Here is a 16,172-nt window from a genome sequence, read left to right on the forward strand (position 1 = left end):
ATCGTGCTCCTGTAAAACATGCACTTCATGAAGAACCTCTAATACAGTTCGATGCTTCGAGAAGGTGTTTCCACATCTTCTAAAACGGTGTCATCCTCCAGAGTCATATTTGGCAATGGCCCTATATCTGAGTACCATGACTACCTATGGCAACATCGAGCTGGCTTTCTCGGGAGAGATCACGAAGTCTACATCAATCCTTGGCCAGCTCTTCTTCTTCATCCTTAGTATTGGGCAATCAAAACACATCGGGATACCAAGGATCTTCAAAGACATATATGTTCTCTGGTAACTGAGTCAGAGAGTTAGATCGCAAGTCCACCCCATTTTCTTCTTCGCTGCGTCTTCGCTTTGCAGTCACCATCCCGCTTGCTTCATGATTGAGATCTGGAAAGTTGTGAAACGGCATGGTGACATCTGGCGACGACGTACCACTGGGGTCGAGTTATAAAGCGAGTTGCACCATGATGTATGGAAGAACCGACCCCATGGAGTGGAAATGCCTCAAAAGTTTTATGATGGTTGAAAACGGATCTTGTTATTGAATTAGGAAGCTTGCCTTACCTACATAGCTGCTTCTTCACAATGACAAACCTCACTCCTCTGATGTTCCGTGCTACTCAAAAACATGACTGTTCAGTTGAGCAAATAAACAAGATCAAACGATTCAAGAGATAAGGACTCCTTTTCAATATGCTAACTCCATGGATGAAGCAATGCAGACTCGACTCAACATAACCATCCGCCTATCAGTCTAATCCTCATCCACCATCAGCCCGCCCATACCGTCACTCAATCCGCCTAGCCCACTAACCCCTTCTACCTCGCTGTCTTCCATGAAGATGCGCTCAAATTCTATATCGCCCACATCGCAGCTAAAAGTGGTCGTGGGATCAGTCTTCCTGCGTTTGGCAACCTCCTCGAACTCGCGATAATTCTTTTGAATCTCGTCTTGAGAAAGCTCACTTAAGCGCAGGTGGTGGGGGCTGCTCAGTTCCATAGCTGAATTCGCAATTTTGGGAATACTTCTGTTGCTGGCTGATTCGGAAGTGCTGGCGAAGCTAGATCTAGATTCCATGGGGGAGTCTGGTGGCGTGGGCACTTGACCAGTTGGGATAATTGGGATCTCTTTTTTTTCTTTGACAGGCGTGCGACAACAATCGTCCTTCGGGTCCTTTAGTTCCAACAATTCTTTTTTGATTGCTGCGTAGACCACGTGAAATGCTGGAGCAACTGCCGCATATAAACGAAGTGCCACTTCACTGGGTTCCCGCTCAACAGATGTAGTTCGGTTCTCTACATTCTGACGAAAGGTTTCCAACGCTTCGAGCACAACTTCGCACTCCTCCACCGCAGACTGGTATCTTTGCGATTCAATGGTTGCAGCGTGCATGTCGATATCATCACGCAGCGCCAGCTTCTGACGTTTGACGTCAGTGTCAGATTCATCATATACCAGTTCCACTGGTGACATTCCGTCATAGCTTGTGGAGCGTAACACAGCCTTTCGTTTCTTGGGTGAATCGGGAAAGCACTTTCTCAATGCCCCAAAGAAAGCAGGTTTGGAGTCACGATGCTGTTGAAGCCTAGGTGAAGCGAGGTTGTTGGACCAGGGCTCGCTGATATATGACGGAATTGGGGGCGTCGATGCGTCCTCGGTCTGTGGTCTGTATTCGTCTGGTATCGCATGGACCTGAAGCGTGTCTACAATCTCAACCTTGACGACATATCGCGAAACACGCTCGAAGCGCACGTCTCCTGGAAACTTTGTGACGATGCTGGCTTGAATAAGCGTCTCGGATGTCGTTGGAGTATCCGGTGCCTGTGCACGGAATAATTCGCTGAACTTATCCCATTGGATCATGGATGTGGAACGCGTCACAGTGTAAACGACGTCATCGGGAAAGCGATTGTAACTCGAACTGTCTGGCTCACGATATGGGGCGATGTGATACTGGCCTCTCGGTCCGAGTTGCGAAGGAACATGCTCAAACTTAACATCGGGCGGTTGCCAATGTACTCTGGTGATAGCGTGAACCACGGGCATGGTATAGTGATCGAGTGTCACTTCAGCCGACATGAAAACCCCCTCCGAACTGCGCAGGAAGCAATCGTGCGTTGCAATGTAATTGCAAACAAAGCTTGGAAGATCGCCAGACCCAAGCGACCATCGAAAGTTCCTGACAGCGTTCTGGCTGGAGTGATCGTTGTAGAAAGCATCGATGATATCATGGATCAGATTTGGCAAGTTGACTTCGATGAGACGGTTTTGCTTCCTGGGAAGAGCTTGTAATAAAAGAGTCAAAGGTTCTTCGCCTTCGAGATCGTCCCGGATTTTGTTTAGTTGAACAACAGTGAGGCGTCGCAAGTCATTCTCGACTTGAGAGACCAGACATCTCTGGAACAAACGCTCCCATAGCATAAGCTCTAGCGCTCTGGCGTTGGAGATACCTTTCCAGCACGAAATTACGTCGAGATGATTGATTGCTGCTGAAGATTAGCAGTGCAACAGACCGAACTTCTAAAATCGATTTGTGTAGTGATGGGATGAGATTTTCTCGGAGCTTCGTAGTTGTACCTTGTTGCTTGGACTCCGATCTTCTCAAAAGTGGACAGCGTATCTCACTAAGTGATGTATTCGAATGGAGAGCGATACCGTGCAACTCGACATCGAAAGCAACGTTTGCCAGAAGGTTTTCGAAGTATGGACGGCCCCCATCGTCTGATGATACGGAACTGGCCGATGGGTGAGCATGACTGGCGATGCCGACACCAGCGTGAAGCGACTGCACAACTTCGGCAGCAACATCCTAAGCTGTCAATATAGCCCGGAGACATGGCTGCACATACTCACAAGACGTTCTGTGGACATGTTGTAGTAAAAGATACTTGCGAACAATACGGTGTCTTGATCAATCGAGCGGAGCCTGAATGTGATGTTGTGGTTGTCCACCAGATTGTGCTTCTCAGGCAGACAGCTTCGCAGGTAGTGGATACCAGGCAGGAGAGGTGCTCGTGGATGACTGCTAGCTCCTGGAGTAAGAATGAGCTGCGGGCAGAACGCGCTTGCATCACGAAAACGCAAACACACCCGCAACACTTTCTTCCGACACAACGTCTATATGGCATCCATGGAGGCCCGCGTAGTGAGTCGCTCATTCTTGTTGCCAAGCTTCGATATTTGGAGGAAGGCATCGACTCCATAGCCTTCCAAGCTGTGAATCTCGAGACTGCCAGCCCAATATTCTGGAATAGCGTTAGTCGCGTAACCCCGCCACTACCACGGAATACTCACCGGCATATAGACGCGACATGGGAAGTCCAATACCTAGGCGCAGATCCGGTGCACGACTAGTCAATGAGGATAGCGAGCCGTGATGTAAGCCCGAATCGCCGTGCTTTGACCTGCTATCTAGGCGTTGTTGCACCTGTGCCGCAGATTCACCACCGGGTACCTGCAGCTCTTGCAACGTCCCTAACAACTTTGGTACTCTTGCCAGATTTTCTAACCTTTTCTCGCGGCGGGGACCTTTGCTGAAGCTCCACAAGTACGGCAAGACTTCGTTTGAAATACCACCGCCTTGGTCGGATATTCTGATAATGACATGTTGCGAGGTTTCGCATATCAGCACTGCGATGGGTGGCAGCTTGGCGTCTTTCGACTTGCGCTGTTCGATGACAGCTTGGATGGAGTTTCGCAAAAGCTCGCCAATGATGTATTCAAGGTGACTCAGAATGTATGGAAACGTCGCATCCATGTGGCCGTAAACTTTGATCTCTGGAATGTCGACATGCGAGCCATAGGTGCGCTTAATCAGCTCCTGCATTGTCTTACCGCAATCTTCGACTATGTCTTTCGCGTTGCACCGCAAGAATATCTCGCCGACTGCCTCCTGGTCATGGGGATGGATCTCGGCCTGAGGGAAATGCCATGGCGAATCGAAAGTCTCGGTAAGCGCTAGATGCTGTTCTGCAATGACGCGTCGCGAGATGCGCTACGATGGTTAGTGTTGTCCACAGGCCGGTACATTTTGGGCGCATACCGATCGTAACATGGTGGTCATGAACTTGTCCGTCTCTTCAGCCTTCATTAGGCCTCGAACCTCGAGTACACCAATAGCAAGACGGGGTATGACGGATGCATGCTCGGTCAACGTCTCTTCCAGCACTTTGCAGTATTTCTCGTTGTCGTCTAGCGACTTTATCTCGGGTATGCGACGGAAGCGTTCAAAGGCTCGCAGGTATGACTCGTAGACATGGGCGAGATGGGGATTCGCAACAACGACATATGGTAGGGTCTGAATATCACGCAAACGATGTGCAAGCCTGGATTTATTTAGCAACCGTCGTACGCCTTCAAAAGATAAAGTCGCACCTTGTAGGAAGTTCTAAACGGCAATAGTTGGCCGAATCGATGAGACGAGACTCAGTCAGGGTCCTACCAAAGAAAGTCAATTGTCGCAAGCTTATGGGCCTGGCTTCGCGCTGCACCCATCTAGTTGCGTATTAGCTTTGGTTGTCGCTGTCACGGTTGGTTATTTGGAGCTCACTCGTCGAGGGCCGAAGACGGTCTCCATGCTGGCGCGACGGCTGCAGCATGAGAAAGTCGAATTTGTAGCCTGGAAATGGTATGTGTTGGAGACGCCCTACGTAGACTACCAGAGTGTCGCGCGCATAATGCGAGACTACGTCTTCCTATGTTCATAATTGTCGGTGCGAGTGCGAGCAAGTGCAGGAACCCAACGATGGAGCTGTAGCAAAATACGGGGCATGTGATTACATGCTCCGCTAACCGGCCCAAGTTTTGGAGAAATCACTCACAACCTGGACCTGTTCACGCCGTGACACAGTCAAGAGGACGTAATCATGGAAGAGCGAGTCAAGTCCAGCATTACAACACGCACAATGCGCGAGCGTTTGTAGATGTCGATATTCGCGTGGCATGCTATCCACCAGCATGTGGTGTTGGACGAATGACGTCGTAGGCCGCGGCCTTGGGTTGCTGCACTCCACTGTATCGAGCGCCAAGGCTGCAACCATCGAAGAGAGTTGCTGTTCTGAGCGTCGAGAGCTGCTGCCAGCTTCCCGGCTTTGTGCGCCCTCGCATTCCACCTCCCACCCCCTTGCACATTCCCGTTGTTGGAGTTTTCAAGACGACAATAATCCGATCGTCATATCTCCACTGCCGCCACCATTTAGCGAGGAACTCATCCTTACTCGCATCCCGCGCAAGTGCTGTCCACCCGTACCTTCCTTTCTCTAGGCGACAGGCGCGCAGCTTCCTTTTTCACCTTCCAACGTCGAGCGCACTCAGTGGTCCCTGTCCTTGCGACGCCTCTGTATAGCTCTTTCCTTGCAGCCTGCCCCCACGTCCACCCGCTCCTGCCGGGAAGCTGAAGCCGCCATGGATCAGGTAAGCTTGCGCCTTCACTGTCGTCACTCCGCACGCAGCCATGCTGACTGGATGGCTCCAACAGATTGAAAGTGACATGCTCGTCGACAACGAGTACGACGAGAAGGCCGACGTCGCCATCATAACGCCAGACACAGACGACCAAATGGACGAGGTCGACGCCGACCCCGAGCCCCGCGCCGACGAATACGATGCCTTTATGAAGAGACACATGCCCAAGAATCTCGAGTACGACACTGAAGCAGAAGTATACAACACATGGGAGATCAAAGACTGGCGCCAACTTACACGACGCGAGCATGGCCCCATCTTCGAGTGCGGCGGACATCCCTGGCGGATACTGTTTTTCCCGTACGGTAACAACGTCGACTTTGCTTCCTTTTACCTGGAGCAAGCTTATGAGGAGAAGCAAATGCCAGAGGATTGGTACGCATGTGTCGAATTCATGCTCGTACTCTGGAACCCCAAGGACCCAACTATTTACACCACACATACCGCACATCACCGCTTTACTGCTGACGAAGGCGATTGGGGCTTCACGCGCTTTGCAGAACTAAGAAAACTTTTCAGCAACTCATGGGAGGACCGAGGACGGCCAATGGTAGAAGACAACGCAGCCAATGTGACTGCGTACATAAGAGTGCTCAAGGACCCCACTGGAGTGTTGTGGCACAATTTTATCAAGTGAGTTTCTCAATGCTGACTTGTAGTTGCTATCGACTTGCTGACCGTTCCAGTTACGACTCGAAGAAGGAGACCGGCATGGTCGGGCTGAAGAACCAGGGCGCAACTTGCTACCTCAACTCGCTCTTGCAGTCACTATTCTTCACTAATGCTTTCCGCCAGGTATGCGGCAAGCCCTAGAATATAGGGACAAGACTGACGTTCCCAGGCCGTTTACCAGATTCCAACCGCCGAAGAAGCCGACCGTTCCAACAGCGCATACGCTTTACAACGGCTTTTCTACCTTCTCCAGACATCGAACGGCGCCGTAGGCACGACAGAACTCACACATTCCTTCGGTTGGGATTCGAAACAGATTTTCGAACAGCAAGATGTACAGGAGCTATCCCGCGTGCTCATGGACAAGCTTGATGAGAGGATGAAGGGCACTGAAGCCGAAGGTGCCTTGACAAGGATGTTCGTAGGCAAGATGAAGACTTACATATCATGCATCAACGTCGACTACGAATCATCCCGGGTTGAGGACTTCTGGGATATACAATTGAACGTGAGCGGAAACAAGAACCTCGACGACAGCTTCAAAGATTACGTGCAAGTGGAGACCATGGACGGTGAAAACAAGTACTTCGCAGAGGGCTTTGGGTTGCAAGATGCCAAGAAGGGTGTCATATTCGAGAGCTTCCCGCCTGTGCTGCACCTCCAGCTCAAGCGCTTCGAATACGACTTCACACGCGATGCCATGATGAAGGTTAACGACCGTTACGAATTCCCAGAGGTCTGGGACGCTGCACCATACCTTTCCGACGGAGCCGATCGATCCGAATCCTGGATATACCACCTGCACGGTGTTTTGGTGCACAGCGGTGATCTCAACGCGGGCCACTACTACGCTTTCCTCAAGCCTACCAAGGATGGACACTACTACAAATTCGATGACGACCGTGTGACTCGCGCCACACTACGCGAAGCCTTGGAAGAAAACTTTGGTGGCGACTACGCCCAGGCTAATGGAAACACTGGCCAGCGTAACCCCTACACCAGAGCCTGGTCTGCCAAGCGCTCAATGAGCGCATACATGTTGGTATACATCAGAGAAACCAGACTTGACCAGGTTCTCATAGACAGCAAGGCTGTAGAGCCACCAAAGCATTTGGCAGAACGACTTGCTGAGGAACGAGCATTGATGGAGCGCAGGAAGAAGGAGCGCGAAGAAGCTCATCTCTACATGGATGTGGCAGTCGCATCAGATGAACAATTCAAAGCACACCAGGGATTTGATATCGTACCATGGAAGAGCGATCAAGAGACGCCTGCTAGCCCGAGGATCTACCGCGTGCTCCGAGCCACCACAATGGCTGACTTTGCAGCCACTGTTGCTCAAGATTTAGGAACTGAAGCAGACATGCTGCGGCCATGGTCGATGGTTAATAGGCAGAACGGTACTATCCGCCCGGATACCGCTCTTGAATTCCCCGAAATGACAGTGGAAGAGGCCGCAAGCAAGCACGGCACGAAGCAGTCGCAATTCAGGATGTGGATCGAGAAGGCCCAAGAACGCGATGATAGTGGAGCGCCAGTTTTTGGCGAAAAGCTAGTAGACCTCAAGGGTCAGACTAACAATCGTCCATTGATGATCTTCCTGAAACATTTCGACGCGAATGAACAGAGTCTGTTCGGTGTGGGCACCTTGTACGCGGCATTCCAGGACAAGGTTTCTGATCTAACCCCAGCCATCACGAAGATGTTGGGATGGCCGACTGGTACGCAAATCAAGCTTTCAGAAGAGATCAAACAAAACATGATCGAAGCGATGAAGCCAAAGATTACATTGGCAGCCTCGGAAATTCAAGATGGCGACATCATCACAGTTCAACGTGTATTGAACGAGAAGGAAGTCGCTCAGGTAACAGCCCAAGGAGGCTACACCGAGGCAAAGGAATTTTACGACTATCTCCTGAACAGGATCAACATTGAATTCGTGCCGAAGACGTCGGATATGGATCTGCCTACATTCTCCTTAACTCTCAGCAAGAAGATGGCATACGATCAATTCTCCAGCAAGGTAGCAGAGGCCCTCAAAACCGATCCTAGCTATCTACGCTTCACCACCGTCAGCACTGCTGGCAAGCCCAAACTACCTGTCAAGTACAATGCCAATTCGACATTGAACAACATACTCTTCCCTGGACCCTACAATTATTCTGCAAGCGCGAACCAGCGAAACGACGCCTTGTTTTACGAGGTTCTGGACATGAGTCTGAAAGAGCTAGAGCAAAGAAAGCCTGTCAAGGTAACTTGGCTTCCAGAGGGTCTCAGCAAGGAGGTGAGTTTTAAGCCTAAACTGACGTTCATATCGGTACTAATACAATATAGGAGGAGCACACCTTGATGGTCCCTAAGAACGCCCAAGTTGCCGATCTCTTGGTGGCATTGCAAAAGAAAGCAAACATCAGCGACGAAGTAATGCCTAAGATTCGTGCTTACGAGGCGCATGTGAACAAGTTTCACAAAATTCTGCCGCCAGACCATTCTGTAATGAGCCTCTACGACTACACGTCGATCTTTGTCGCGCCTTTCCCTGAGGACGAGTCATCGAAGAAGATTTCTGTATTCCACTTTGACAAAGAGCCATCAAAAGCACACGGTGTGCCGTTCCAGTTTGCATTGAAAGAGGTGTGTATAGCTATTACGATCTCTTCTGCCCTGTTGCTAATACATTATAGGGCGAGCCTTTCAGTGAAACAAAACAGCGACTCTCAGACTTCACCAAGATCAAGGGGAAACAGCTAGACAAGATCAGATTTGCCCTTGTCGGCAAAGCTCAATATTCCAAGCCCGAACCAATCGATGATGGTAAGCTACCTTTGACGACGACAAATCTGCAGCACTAACAGTACTACAGATGAAGTCCTATGGGATACAGTGGGCGCACGAGATGACATATCCCTTGGTCTCGAACACCCGGCCAAGACAAAGACGCTCTGGGGAAAGACCGACTCCATCTTCATTCGCTGAAGCAGAGGGACGGTTGTGTAGGATAAAACGAAAAAGATGGCAGGCAACACTGCTGAGTACAGTCACAATGGTCTTGACATAACATTGTCAGCGAAGTTCTCTCGGCATTGCTTAGCGGATCAGGACAGTGAGCGTGTTGTGTGCATATCCCAACTTACATGGCGCAATGGAGCTTGGAAGTATTGCATAAGCGGAGTCGCGTGCGTGGGCAGGTTGGCGCTGTGGTCTGACAGATGTTTATAGAGTCCCACTTTGGATCAGTATCAGCGTGTAAGCAGTGTAGAATAGTATATCATGAATATCATTAGCTTGCTTCATTCCAGGCCACCAAAGCACTATATGTTGAATATCTACTAGATGTTCTTTGAGATGTCTTGAGTACATTTGTGTCTGTGTTGACTCGTAGCGAGAGCAACTTCACGCCGCAGCCGCTTGTTCCCAGGTAGAAGCGGTGCCGTGCACGTTCGCTTTTTATTCAACACTACAAATATTATCAAGGATCTACACTTTGCAGTGCTTGTCCGCAACCGCCTTGAATCCCATTGGCTAGTCGCTAGTTCCCCGCGCCTTCCCCCCCGGCATCCCTGCGTCGGCAAAACCTACCGCCGACGTTGTCGACAGCTGTAACTTCCAGCACACGAGAACACGCATCAACAAACGCAGTCGTCCACGCCAACGAACACGATGCGGTCACTCCTCACCATTTTCAGCGCATTGCTGGCATACGCCACTGCTGTGTATGCTACTGCCCTCACCTACAGACTAGAGGCACACGAGCAAGCGTGCTTCTACGCGCACGTTGAGAACAAGGGGACCAAGTTGGCTTTCTACTTTGCAGTACGTTCTCCATCCGGACCCTGGATACGCAATGGCCTCGGAGCCGTCAATTGTTTCCCTACCTTACTCCAGGCTGCTACGCGGTAGCACGATAAATCCTGGGACCGGAAGGCTGACAGAATGTGGACAGGTCCAATCCGGAGGCTCATTCGATGTCGACTATTTGGTTGTCGGCCCAACAGACAAGACCATCCTGGATGGAACCAAGGAGCGACAGGGCGACTTTGTATTCACGGCAAACGATGTGGGAGAATACCGTTTCTGCTTCAACAACGAGATGAGCACTTTTGCAGAGAAGATGGTCGATTTCGAAATCGCCGTACGTAAAGCCTCGCAGTACAACTATGGATACGTTTGGACTATCATACTGATTTTGCGCGCCTACAGGTTGAGAACGAAGCCGCCCGTGCCAAGATCCCGTCCAAGCAGGGCTCCTCCCCTGAACAGACCTCGGTCCTTGAGGAGTCTATTCTCAAGTTATCCGCACAACTCTCCACCATCTCCCGCAACCAGAAGTACTTCCGCACGCGCGAGAACCGCAACTTCAGCACCGTCAAGAGTACCGAGAAGAGGATATTCAACTTCAGTTTGATGGAGTCAGGCTTGATCATGACCATGGCAGGGTTGCAGGTCTTCATTGTTCGCTTCTTTTTCCAGGGCGCGAGGAAAGGTATTATTTGAAACTGCCTCTCAGGATAAGAGTATGGAAGTATCGTGGGCTGACACATGTTGGCAGGCTACGTATGAGCATGCGCTAGTTCACTTTCCAAATTTGGAGTTGGACCATCATGCAATCTGGAGATCTAGCGGGTCGTTTGGAGTACTATCCTGCGGGACGAGAAGAGTATGCAACTTTTTTGATTACCTGATTCTGGCGCTACTGGGAAAGCGGCATCTTCAAGGTTTTTGGGCGCACTAGTAAGATACAGAAATTCGAGGAAGAAGTGCAAAAGCCATCTAGTTGTCGAGGCCCCCCATTTGACTATAAATCACCCTAAAAAACTTGCCTGTGACGACTAGCTGTTCCTGGCCGCTTTGAAGCGGGTGTTCTCCACTGATTTCCCCCTCATGGTACTGCTCACGTGCCAGCGTGACTAGAAATGCTCACAGTTTTGTAGGAACGTTTGTGGTTATTGTATAACTTAAAAAGTTCTAGAAAATCTTGCCACGAACATGTTGCAGTACAGCCTCCAGCTCTTCTTCATGTGGTACAAAGCTACTGCGCGCTCAATAGCAATGGAGACGTTGCTCATGCCTTATACTCTCGCCTGTCTTACTAACTCACAGTACCAGATGAGCGACGATATTCGCTACCAGGTTATTCTTCGCTCGCTCGCCTATAAACTTGGAGGTAGGTTTGCAGCACATGGGGATGACTTGAATCTCCTTGACCTGACACTTTGCCACTGGCTACAAGCACGATACAATGAATAACTACATTAACCCTTACATGGGCGACCATGGCACACCCAATAACTATCATCCCCAGGCACGGTTCGGTGGCCTTCCCCATATGCCAAATCAGCAAGTAGCCGCACAGTCAGTCGGCGCTCCTGGCAGCGTTCAAGGCATGCCCGTTCACAGTCACGCACAAATCCAGAGCAACGACCCCAGAACTCTGCCGAGTCAGCAGCAGATGCGCGCCCAACCCACCAGCAGTTCCGGTAGTGCATGTGGTGTACTGCCCTGGCATCCTCTATTCCATGTGATGACGGTGCTACACAACGCACAATCAGCCCGTATGAATACTCAGAACGGACAACAATATGGGCCATTGCATCCACAACAGCAGATGATGATGCTACAGGAGCAGCACCGTCTGCAGCAGTACCACTTTCAGCAATATCATTTGCAGCAACATCATTTGCAGCAACAGAGGCTACACCCAGCAGTACCACAGCAAGAACGAATGCTGCACTTAGCAGCACCACAGCAGCAGCAGTATCAGTGGTATACGTATACACAACCTCCACAACTGGTGCCTCAGGAACAGCCAACGCCCCCATATTCTTCACCTGCACTTGCTGCATCGAACATTGCTACACTAAGCGACGAACTGGCCGCAGCAGATGCTACCATGCCTGAAGCCATACCCACGAAGAAGGCGCGTGGCTGGCCCAAGAAAGCTGCACCTACTGTTCTGTCCCAAGAGCCCATTACAGAACCAACGGGGCAGACCAAGGAGACGACATCCTCCCAAGTAGATGACGCAGATGAATTCGATCATCTACCCAGCTACTTCTCGAGGAGTGAAGAATCGGAACTTCTCGAATGGGGATTGCAACAGCAAGCAAAGGACCGCGAAAGCGCCGAAAAATGGAGTGCAGGCTCGTACGGCGAGAGCACTTGGGATTATGATCTTTTCGAAGAGAGTCCCGAGAGCCCATGGAATTATGACCTCGAAAGGTTACCTCGATGTCCTTCTCCCGTCGGTGATTTAATGGAGGAGGTCTGAACTGGTGTTTGGGCATCTTCTGGTTCTGTTTTTGACTCGTGGAAAATTGGGTTTACATTATGGGACGGTTATCTTCAGGAAGGGCACCATCATCATCTTTTACGGTAAGACTTGCACAAGTGTCTTTTTGCCAGCAGTAGAACAAGCGTGCGACATAGACAGGATAGATTCGGTATTAGAACATCTTCACAATCTTTCTCTTGCCTTTTGACGATCCTACCCTATCGCTCTCACTACATAACGGCGCGAAGATCGTCAGTCGCGAATGTGGAGACGAACGGGCGCTAACCGGCGGGGATGAGCTGCAGGGATGGATGACATCAACGACTTCCATGCTGGCGTATCTACGTCCCATCACCGACTCCGACCTCCATATCGGCGATCGGACTTCCGTGCACGCCCAGCCCATCTCGACGGACATATGGAGTTTGCATACGGCTTTACCCTATGCGAACCGACACCAGATTTGTGGAACCATCAAGCTTCGCCGGTTTTAGCATAGGGCCATCCGTTATCCCCAAAACACGAACGCCATTTCAAGGACACAGCAGCGGACTTAGAGGCTTACGACCGAAGACCGGCCGTATGCCTCTCAACATTGATCCTTCGCGTTATGGTTATATACAACTTCACTACCAAGAATTCAACGACTTGGTACACATTGCCGAAACTGTTCCAGTGCTTACCCTAGTTCAGACGCGATCACGGCAAAGCCCTATTCCTCTTTACACTTGGCAGTATGGTATTGCTTACCACCCTCAAAAATATCGCCGTGGTTGGTGCTAGCGGCAATGTTGGCACCCATATCACATCGGCTCTCCTTGCGAAAACACACTTCAACGTCACAGCGATCACTCGTACAGACTCCAAAGCTACCTTCCCACCAGGCGTTCGAGTCGCACGTATCGACTATAACAGTCCAGACACCATAGTCAAAGCTTTGACAGGACAGGATGCACTTGTTATTACAATGAGCGTGTTTGCTGGTGGCGCGCAGGAGCAACTCATTCGTGGGGCAGCTCAAGCCGGCGTACCATGGGTTCTACCAAACGAGTTTGGTATGTACAACACAGAGGAAGCTCAGAATGAAACTATCGGACCGGGAAAGACCATCGCTCGCAAACTCATCGAGTCGCTCGGTGTTTCCTCTTGGGTAGGCCTCACCTCAGGTTTCTGGTACGAGTACTCCCTCAGCGGTGGTTACTATGGCATCAACATACCGAAGCGCGAGGTCACTTACATAGACGACGGTAAGCCGCGTCTGAACACCGCCACATGGCCCCAGACTGGACTTGCCGTCGCAAACTTGCTATCTCTGCCAGTATCTGGATCTGATAGCGATGGGCCGACCCTGGAGCAATATCGCAACCGCATGCTCTTCGTTTCTTCTTTCGCTCTTAACCAGCGCGAGATGCTCGAGGCTGTCCAGAAAGCAACGGGAACTACGGAGAAGGATTGGAAAATCACATCCGAGTCAGCAAAGGAACGCTTGGCTACAGCCAGGCAGAGGATGATGATGGGCGATCGTAAGTCCTTTGCAACGGTTTTGTACACACGCTATTTTATTGACGAGACGGGCTTGTATGAGAAGAATCATGGCCTGAACAATGACGAGCTGGGCCTTCCGAAAGAGGATCTGGACGAAGCTACGAAACGAGCCGTGGACCTGGCGTATACGGATTACCACAAGAACATGTACTCGTAGACTGTCTACCTTCTTCGCATGCAGTTCTATCACAAGCATACTATGAACGTTTTCATTTATTCATTCTGCAACGTAAAAGCGTTGCATCAGTCAAATACAATAGCAGCCTTGACAACCTCTTGTTTCCTCACCGCGTCCAGACATTCCTCCCATTGCTCGATTTTATATGTCTTGTTTGCGATGCCACCCAACTTCAGTCTCCCAGCATTCACATACTCCAGTACATGTGGTATGTGGCTCATGCTACAGAAGCTAGCTAGAATCGTGATTTCATTCTCCCAGATACGGAACGGGGACCAAGCAATCTTAACACTCTCGTCATAAACGCCGTACACTACGAGCTTGCCACCTTTGCGTACGTACTCGATAGCCTTTTCGAGGACAGTCGGTGCGCCAGTAGCTTCCACCACGATGTCGAAACCGTAAGGATTATTGGTTTGGAGGGCGGCCATATCAGCGCTGGGATTCTCATCGGATATAGTGACGTAGGAGTCCGCGATATCAAGTTCGCGAGCAAGATCGAGCTTGGGTCCAGCTTTTGAAGCGATAGTCAACTGAATCATGTCAGCGTTGATTTGAGATGTCTAGAAGGCTTCGTGTACATGAGCGGCGCCATTCATTTTGATCAACTGAGCGAGCAGTATACCAGTTGGCCCACATCCGAAGAGCAATACTCTGCTTCCAACCTCCATCTGCATCCGCTCGATGCCATGCGCGGCGCATGCAGCGGGTTCAATTAGAACTGCTTCCAGATCGGGAAGATCGCCGATGGGAAATACCATTTTCGCTGGGTATCTGCAGTACTCGGCCATGCCACCCGGGACATTACCGCCATATCCGATGATGTTCTCGCAGAGCTGAGTCTTTCTGCGAGTACAGTAGAAGCAGCTGAGGCATGGTTGCAAGGCATCAGCTGCTACACGATCGCCGATGGCAACGTTCTTGACGTTTTTGCCAATAGCAGCAACGGTGCCTGCTGCCTCATGGCCTGTAATAGTGAGCAACGAAATCGAGAAGGTGAAATATCATCGATCTTACCGGGTATTAATGGCCACTTCGGTTACGTCAGCGTCGTCCAGTATACATATGCTTGTGCAACAGATCTCACCTTAGCCAGGAACTCGCCTTTACTGCAGAAGAGGAGATAAAAGGTTAGTGCATGCGTTGCTTACGTATCGCATCAGAGTCTTACTGGTAGTGCAAGTCCTTTACTTTTGTCAGTCAGGTGTTCTTCTTGTCGTCTCTCACATGAGTTCTTTCTGCTTACCGTTCCGCATACACCACAAGCCGAGATTTTGACCTTCCATCAGTCAGTTCATTAAATTCCTTCTGGTGATAGTCGGTGTTTTGTACAAGGACATCGTCATCGCCAATGGCAGGAACATCGATAGTTTCAACTGCAAACTTTTCGGGTCCTGAGTATCTGATTTGACTTAGCAGCTTTTTCACCATGTTTTGTATTGAGCATTCCTTACTGTAGCGCCCTCATCTTCGCGGGCACATCATGGCGTTGTCGTTTTCTTGGTACTGTATGACCATTCATGATGAAGGTATATAGTGGTCTTGGTCCGTTCAGTCACGCCAAAGGTCATTGTGGGCTGTCACTGCTTATAAACACGATGAATTGGTAGTTATGTTTGTCTCGACACGAGCGCCAGGTTAGACGCGTGTGTGTAACGGGATGCGGGGTTCGGCAAACCTGCCTTATTAGCCGCAGCATCCGGGCTACTCTTTTGGGAAAATGTAACTAAACTACATGTTGTACTTGCCGGACTGCAAGCAGTTGACTTTAGCATAACGTTCTACATCAATTGAACTGCATTGGATTCTTCCGGGAAGGTATCTATTCCTTCAAACAAAAAGTGTGTAGCATGAACAGGCACTAGGTTAGTAGTACCGATCCAATCGCTTCACGTAGCATATAAGCAATATTCGAGTAGGGCGTGAACTTGTTGGGTACTTGTGATTGACTTCTGTTCCGCTTGGAAGCATCTATCGATAATACGTTGACATGAAGTACCCACTGCATGATGTCGACCCGTTCGCCATTGGCCTCCTGACTT

At 50.2% G+C, this 16,172-nt stretch overlaps 7 protein-coding genes across 7 annotated transcripts; 4 read left to right on the forward strand and 3 right to left on the reverse strand.

Annotated features, from left to right (window-relative positions):
- Positions 1 to 754: 754 nt before the first annotated feature.
- Positions 755 to 2,872, reverse strand: AA0111_g5422 (hypothetical protein; the record flags this gene model as incomplete). The annotated part of the gene is made up of 3 exons (XM_028651531.1): positions 755 to 2,487; positions 2,579 to 2,810; positions 2,855 to 2,872. The coding sequence occupies 3 exons, from the start codon at positions 2,870 to 2,872 to the stop codon at positions 755 to 757; spliced, it is 1,983 nt and encodes a 660-aa protein (XP_028506859.1).
- Positions 2,873 to 3,118: 246 nt separating this feature from the next.
- AA0111_g5423 (hypothetical protein) lies at positions 3,119 to 4,577 on the reverse strand (the record flags this gene model as incomplete). The annotated part of the gene is made up of 5 exons (XM_028651532.1): positions 3,119 to 3,246; positions 3,296 to 3,995; positions 4,044 to 4,326; positions 4,443 to 4,495; positions 4,551 to 4,577. The coding sequence occupies 5 exons, from the start codon at positions 4,575 to 4,577 to the stop codon at positions 3,119 to 3,121; spliced, it is 1,191 nt and encodes a 396-aa protein (XP_028506858.1).
- Positions 4,578 to 5,404: 827 nt separating this feature from the next.
- On the forward strand, positions 5,405 to 9,112 carry AA0111_g5424 (Ubiquitin carboxyl-terminal hydrolase 21; the record flags this gene model as incomplete). The annotated part of the gene is made up of 7 exons (XM_028651533.1): positions 5,405 to 5,413; positions 5,478 to 6,097; positions 6,151 to 6,259; positions 6,306 to 8,420; positions 8,471 to 8,770; positions 8,821 to 8,950; positions 9,000 to 9,112. 7 exons carry the CDS (start codon positions 5,405 to 5,407, stop codon positions 9,110 to 9,112), a joined length of 3,396 nt encoding a protein of 1,131 aa, XP_028506857.1.
- A 684-nt stretch (positions 9,113 to 9,796) lies between these two features.
- AA0111_g5425 (hypothetical protein) lies at positions 9,797 to 10,696 on the forward strand (the record flags this gene model as incomplete). The annotated part of the gene is made up of 4 exons (XM_028651534.1): positions 9,797 to 9,949; positions 10,080 to 10,268; positions 10,337 to 10,619; positions 10,686 to 10,696. The coding sequence occupies 4 exons, from the start codon at positions 9,797 to 9,799 to the stop codon at positions 10,694 to 10,696; spliced, it is 636 nt and encodes a 211-aa protein (XP_028506856.1).
- Positions 10,697 to 11,375: 679 nt separating this feature from the next.
- AA0111_g5426 (hypothetical protein) lies at positions 11,376 to 12,404 on the forward strand (the record flags this gene model as incomplete). The annotated part of the gene is made up of 1 exon (XM_028651535.1): positions 11,376 to 12,404. One exon carries the CDS (start codon positions 11,376 to 11,378, stop codon positions 12,402 to 12,404), a length of 1,029 nt encoding a protein of 342 aa, XP_028506855.1.
- Positions 12,405 to 13,143: 739 nt separating this feature from the next.
- Positions 13,144 to 14,109, forward strand: AA0111_g5427 (hypothetical protein; the record flags this gene model as incomplete). Its single annotated transcript, XM_028651536.1, has 1 exon — positions 13,144 to 14,109. One exon carries the CDS (start codon positions 13,144 to 13,146, stop codon positions 14,107 to 14,109), a length of 966 nt encoding a protein of 321 aa, XP_028506854.1.
- An 86-nt stretch (positions 14,110 to 14,195) lies between these two features.
- On the reverse strand, positions 14,196 to 15,652 carry AA0111_g5428 (hypothetical protein; the record flags this gene model as incomplete). Its single annotated transcript, XM_028651537.1, has 6 exons — positions 14,196 to 14,663; positions 14,712 to 15,097; positions 15,148 to 15,163; positions 15,282 to 15,315; positions 15,377 to 15,532; positions 15,585 to 15,652. The coding sequence occupies 6 exons, from the start codon at positions 15,650 to 15,652 to the stop codon at positions 14,196 to 14,198; spliced, it is 1,128 nt and encodes a 375-aa protein (XP_028506853.1).
- Between the last annotated feature and the right edge of the window lie 520 nt (positions 15,653 to 16,172).

Source organism: Alternaria arborescens, assembly GCF_004154835.1.
Source record: "Alternaria arborescens strain FERA 675 chromosome Unknown contig_11, whole genome shotgun sequence".
Classification (NCBI taxonomy): Eukaryota; Fungi; Ascomycota; class Dothideomycetes; order Pleosporales; family Pleosporaceae; genus Alternaria; species Alternaria arborescens.